Below are 5,650 nucleotides of genomic sequence, written 5' to 3'. Positions count from 1 at the left end.
ATTGGCTCTTTTGTATATGTCAGACTTTATTCCCTAGACGGTTGTGCTTGGAAAGCTGAGAGTTGGGTGGGTACCTATATCGAACCTGCCTAGATTCTAAGACAAGAGACTCCCTGGGTATATCAATTAGGCCCCTTCCCGGATGGTTTCACCGATAGGGTGTGCGACCTTTTTGAGTTTTGGAGCCTTCAGTATATCATGCCCGACCCAAGCAGAATTGTGAGGAGAGATGGGTCAATGGACTTCAGAGACTGGAGGACCTATCGGGAGGAGCCGGTGCAGCTGCTAGGGCATCGTGTGTGCAAAACTGCTATCTTCATGAGGGTGCTGTGGCGATTCATAGAGCTTTTCCAAGCCACATGGGAGCCGGAAGCCCTTATGTGGAGAGACTTTCCTTGGCTATTTTAAGGGGTCTTAAGGGAATTATAAACTAGGCTAACCGATTGTTTTGTATACTCACATGTAAAATTGCCTAGTTTAGAATTGTGAGTGTCGGAGTTAACTCGGATTTAGGGGCTATTTTTTGCCCGTAGTATGTTATTTAATCTTTTCCTTTGTTTTATTTGTATTTTGCTAATTGTAGCTTATCTAATCTAATTAATAAAGTTTTTTTTTACTATCCTTTCACATAATAATAATAATAATAATAATAATAATAATAATAATAATAATAATAATAATAATAATAAATAAGTGAACAAATCACGAATTACTAAAGGAAAAAAAAATCCCATCATGCAAAATGGCTGGATGAACAAGAAATAATAACAACGGTAATGGTGATGGAGTGTCTGATGGCGATGTCGCTCGAATTATACGTGCGATTGCTGATAGGGTAGGCAATATACTATCCCGAAACCAAGATCAACACAAATCGGAAATGATAGGAAAATTTGAAAAGTTACGTCCCCACAAATTCCTTGGTGGATCAAACCCCCATGAAGCTGAAGCTTGGTTAAGACAAATTAAGAAGTTGCTAGATACTTCTGACATCCGAAATGAACAAGATAAAGTGACCATGGCGGCATTTCAAATGGAAGGGGAAGCAGATCATTGGTGGGAAATGATCAAAGGTACTCGACAAGTAGAGACACTGACTTGGAGACAATTCGAAGACCTATTCATGGAAAAGTATTTTCCTAACTCGCTAAGACAAGAAATGATTCAAGAGTTCCTCCAACTGAAACAAGGAAAAATGTCAGTCGCTCAATATGCGAACTGTTTTGAAGCTCTTTCACGGTATGCTTTAGCCATAGTAGCAAATGAAGAGGATAAGGTTAGGCGATTTGAATAGGGCTTGGACACAGACATTAGAGGAAGATTGATCGCAGTGCAACTTTCCACTTATGCTAAAATGGTGGATCGAGCTTTAATTGTGGAATGAGAGTTAGCGGATTCTGAATGCATTCGAAATCAGCGATCAAGGAACAACAACCAACCACGTGGAGGAGGCCCAGTCCACAACACTAGAGACCATCCTGCGCCAGCACCTTATGCCGGAGGGTTACAGCAGCAACAAAGATAGAATCGAGGAAACCAGCAAGAAGGAAACTTTGTAAATGAATGGAAAGGAAAGTGTTTCAAATGTGGTCAGCAAAGGCATCGTCGAAGTGAGTGTCCTCAGGGTGGGGAGTATTTTACGGATCAGCGAGGGGCACAACAATACAACAAATGCTAGCCAGAGCAAGGTTCTAAGCCTACTCAAAATACTCAGGCCAACAAGGGGCAGCCACAAGCCTCTAGGAATGCAGGCCGACCAAGAACACAACCACAAGGAGCTGGAAATGGAAAGAAACCAGGAGGGACTAACCAACAGGCAGTAGGAAGAATGTATGCTCTCCAAGGAGAGGAGGATGTTGGTAATCCAACAGTAATTCAAGGTATGTTAATCCTTATGAATTCTTGGGTTAAAGTATTGTTCGATTCCGGAGCTTCGCATTCTTTTATATCTACTGCATGTGTGTCAAGTTTGGGTTTAGAACCCGAAACGTTAGAGATAGCTATAAGTGTTGCTTCACCCTTAGGGGGCCAAACCTGAGTAAATCTAGTATGTAAGTCTTGTGAACTAGAAATCTCCAGTTCATATTTGATATGTGACCTAAGGGTATATCTGATTTTGACGTCATCGTAGGAATGGATTGGTTGTCAGTTCATCGAGCCATTATTGATTGTTACTGTAAGACAGTGACAGCATCCTCCCTTAATGGCACAAAAGTTCAATTTAAAGGAGATAGACAAGATTCTCTAACTCCAACGTGTCGCAAGTCATGGTGGCATGACCAACTGACTGGATGGTTAGCAAGTTTAATTTTGGAAGACAAAAATCGAAAGGATCCGGAATTACCCCATGTGGTGTGCGAGTACGCTGACGTTTTCCCTGACGAATTACCGGGATTACCCCCAAAACGAGACGTAGATTTCATGATCGAGCTTCAACCTAGGGCTTCACCAATTTCAATACCACCACATCGTATGGCGCCAGCCAAACTTCGAGAATTGAAGGAGCAGTTACAAGAACTGTTGAGTAAAAAGTTCATCAGACCAGGTACGTCCCCTTGGGGAGCGCCAGCATTATTCACGAAGAAGAAGGATGGAACCTTAAGATTGTGCATCGATTATCGACAACTAAATCGAGTCACCATTAAAAATCGATATCCCTTACCCATAATTGATGACTTGTTCGATCAATTAAGAGGCTCAAAATGTTTTTTCAAAATTGACCTTAAATCAACTTCGTGTCAAATGAGAAGATATACCCAAAACTGCGTTTCGAACCCGTTATGGCCACTATGAGTTTGTGGTAATGCCATTTGGTTTAACAAATGCGCCTGGGGTATTCATGAGTTTAATGAACAAAATTTTTACCCCCTATTTGGACCAATTTGTGGTAGTATTCATTAACGATATTTTGATATACTCACGATCGGAGGAAGACCACGAGCAACATCTGAGAACCATTTTGCGAATTCTAAGAGAAAACCAATTGTATGCTAAAGCTAGCAAATGTGAATTTTGGTTGAGGGAAGAAAAATTCTTAGGTCATGTTGTGTCTAAATCAGGAATATCAGTGGATCCTGCTAAAGTAGAAGCAGTAATGGAGTGGAAACAACCTAAAAATACGTTTGAGATTCGTAGTTTCTTAGGATTAGCAGGTTATTATAGGAGATTCATTCAAGATTTCTCCAAATTAGCCAAGCCGATGACACACCTAACGCAAAAAGGAGTAAAGTTTGAATGAAACGAAGCGTGTGAGCAATCATTTCAAGAACTCAAGAAGAGACTGACAAGCGCTCCTATATTAATCATACCCAAACGTGATGTTGGGTACACTGTTTATTGTGATGCCTCTAAAGAAGGGTTAGGCAGCGTGTTAATGCAAAACGGGAAGGTAGTAGCTTACGAATCAAGACAATTGAAGAATCATGAGAAAAATTATCGTACTCACGACCTGGAGTTGGCGGTTATGGTCTACGCACTTAAGACTTGGCGACATTACCTTTAATGCCAAAAATTTGAGATATTTACCGATCACAAAAGCTTGAAGTACTTGTTCACACAAAGAGATTTGAACATGAGGCAGAGACGCTGGATGGAGTACCTTGAAGATTACCAATTCACCTTGTCTTATCATCCCGGGAAGGCTAATGTTGTAGCAGATGCACTAAGTCGAAAGACAAGAGAGATTGTAGCCAACATATCAATTAAAAAATGGGAAATGGTAAGCACCGTGAATGGGTTTAAGTTACAACCAGAGACTCAGAATGGGAAGGGTAGGTTGTTTACAATAGTTACAACACCCCAACTTCTTACCAAAGTGTTGGAAGCACAAAGATTTGATCAGGAGACCGACTTCATCAAGGCCCGATTAGTGTCCGGGGAATCTTCACCGGATTGGACACTCCATCAAGATGGTAGTTTAAGGTATTTAGGTAGAATTTGTGTGCCAAACATCGAACAATTAAGAGAGGAAGTACTTAAAGAATTTCACCATTCGGTTTTTGAGGTTCATCCAAGAGAAAACAAGATGTACCAGGATCTTAAGCGACAATATTGGTGGAATGGAATGAAGAAGGACATTGCTCAATTCGTATCTAAGTGCTTGACGTGTCAGCAAGTGAAGGCAGAACATCAGAACCGGCAGGGAAACTCCAACCTTTACCAATACCTAAGTGGAAATGGGAACACATAACAATGGATTTTGTAACGGGATTACCCCAGTCGCCGCAAGGCCATGATGCCATTTGGGTGGTGGTTGATCGGTTAACTAAAACGGCACATTTCCTACCAATAGGACCAGCAGGCACACTTGAATCTTTAAGTCGATTATTTATTCGAGAAATCATTAGATTGCACGGAGTACCAGTCTCAATAGTGTCAGATCGTGATTCTCGTTTTACATCACAATTCTGGCAAAGTCTGCAAAAAGCCTTGGGTACAGAGTTGTGTTTTAGCACAGCTTTTCACCCTCAAACTGACGGTCAATCAGAAAGAACAATTTAGACTTTAGAAGACATGCTTCGAGCTTGTGTGATGGACTTTAAGGGTAGTTAGAAGAAACACTTACCACTAGTCGAATTCTCTTACAATAACAGTTTTCAAGCAAGTATTGGTATGGCACCGTATAAAGCTTTGTACGGACGGCCTTGCCAGTCACCAATATGTTGGACAGAAGTCGGAGAAACACCTCTTTTAGGGCCAGAGTTAGCTCAAGAAACTACCGAGAAGGTGAAACTAATTAGGCAAAGGCTTGAGACCACTCAGAGTAGGCAGAAAAGCTATACAGATCAAATGAGAAGACCTTTAGCATTTAAAGTTGGAGATCATGTGTTTCTGAAAATACAGCCTCGCCGAGGAGTTGTTCGTTTCGAAAAGAAGGGAAAGTTGTCACCTCGCTTCATTGGGCCTTTCGAAATCTTGGACAAAATAGGAGAAGTGGCATACCGTTTGGCTCTACCACCTCAACCGGCTAGAGTACATAATGTTTTCCACGTCTCTATGCTACGGAAATACGAGCCACACTCTTCTTACATCATCAATTGGGAGGAAATTAACCTTGATGAAGACGTGACATTTGAAGAAAAGCCTGTCAAAATTTTAGATCGTCGCGAGAAGAAATTACGAGGTAAAACTATACCGTTGGTTCGAGTTCTCTGGAGACATCGTGAGGCGGAAGAGTCAACGTGGGAACGAGAAGATATGTTGCGTGCCAATTACCCTCAACTTTTCGAGTCTAAAGGCACGAATTAATTTCGAGGACGAAATTTTTTTTAGGTGGGTAGATTGTGAAAACCCATACTTAAATTATTCTTAAAAGAAAATTAATTAATTAATTAATGTTATTCAGAATCTACCTAAAATATATAATAGTGTAAAAAAAAAAAATAGTTTTAAATTAACCCAATTCAATCACTAACAAAGACCTTATTAAGAATAAAATGTTGTGGATGTTCAATAATTATTGTTAGATTTATTAGTTTAAAAAAAAAAAAAACGAGGGAAGAATCAGATTCTCGGTAGGTATGTGCCACCTGCAAGCTTGCATGTAAGCTTGGAAAATTCCATCCCATCGTCATTCTTGGGTTAAGGAGAATTGTAGTGGATAGCATAATGAGAAAGAGAAAAAGAGAGAGGGAGTGAGAGGGGAAAAGGC

General features: G+C 40.5%; 1 protein-coding gene across 1 annotated transcript; it reads left to right on the top strand.

Annotated features, from left to right (window-relative positions):
- The first annotated feature begins 880 nt into the window (after positions 1-880).
- Positions 881-4,189, top strand: LOC145812668 (uncharacterized). The gene is made up of 5 exons (XM_082907609.1): positions 881-1,276; positions 1,715-1,880; positions 2,132-2,545; positions 2,892-2,985; positions 3,538-4,189. The coding sequence occupies exons 1-5, from the start codon at positions 881-883 to the stop codon at positions 4,187-4,189; spliced, it is 1,722 nt and encodes a 573-aa protein (XP_082763735.1).
- The last annotated feature ends 1,461 nt before the right edge of the window (positions 4,190-5,650 follow it).

This window comes from Camellia sinensis, chromosome 2, assembly GCF_055761805.1.
Source record: "Camellia sinensis isolate YWXY chromosome 2, ASM5576180v1, whole genome shotgun sequence".
Lineage (NCBI taxonomy): Eukaryota > Viridiplantae > Streptophyta > Magnoliopsida > Ericales > Theaceae > Camellia > Camellia sinensis.
The sequence above is the reverse complement of the archived record's forward strand: the minus strand, read 5'-3'. Positions and strand labels throughout refer to the sequence as shown.

What these genes read in the sequence shown, in the direction of transcription:
- LOC145812668 (XM_082907609.1), top strand. Translation starts at nt 881, where the DNA reads ATGATAGGAAAATTTGAAAAGTTACGTCCCCACAAATTCCTTGGTGGA. An exon ending in TAATCCAACAGTAATTCAAG is followed by an intron (nt 1,881 to 2,131) that starts GTATGTTAATCC and finishes ACGTCATCGTAG; the next exon opens with GAATGGATTGGTTGTCAGTT. An exon ending in TAAAAAGTTCATCAGACCAG is followed by an intron (nt 2,546 to 2,891) that starts GTACGTCCCCTT and finishes AATTTGTGGTAG; the next exon opens with TATTCATTAACGATATTTTG.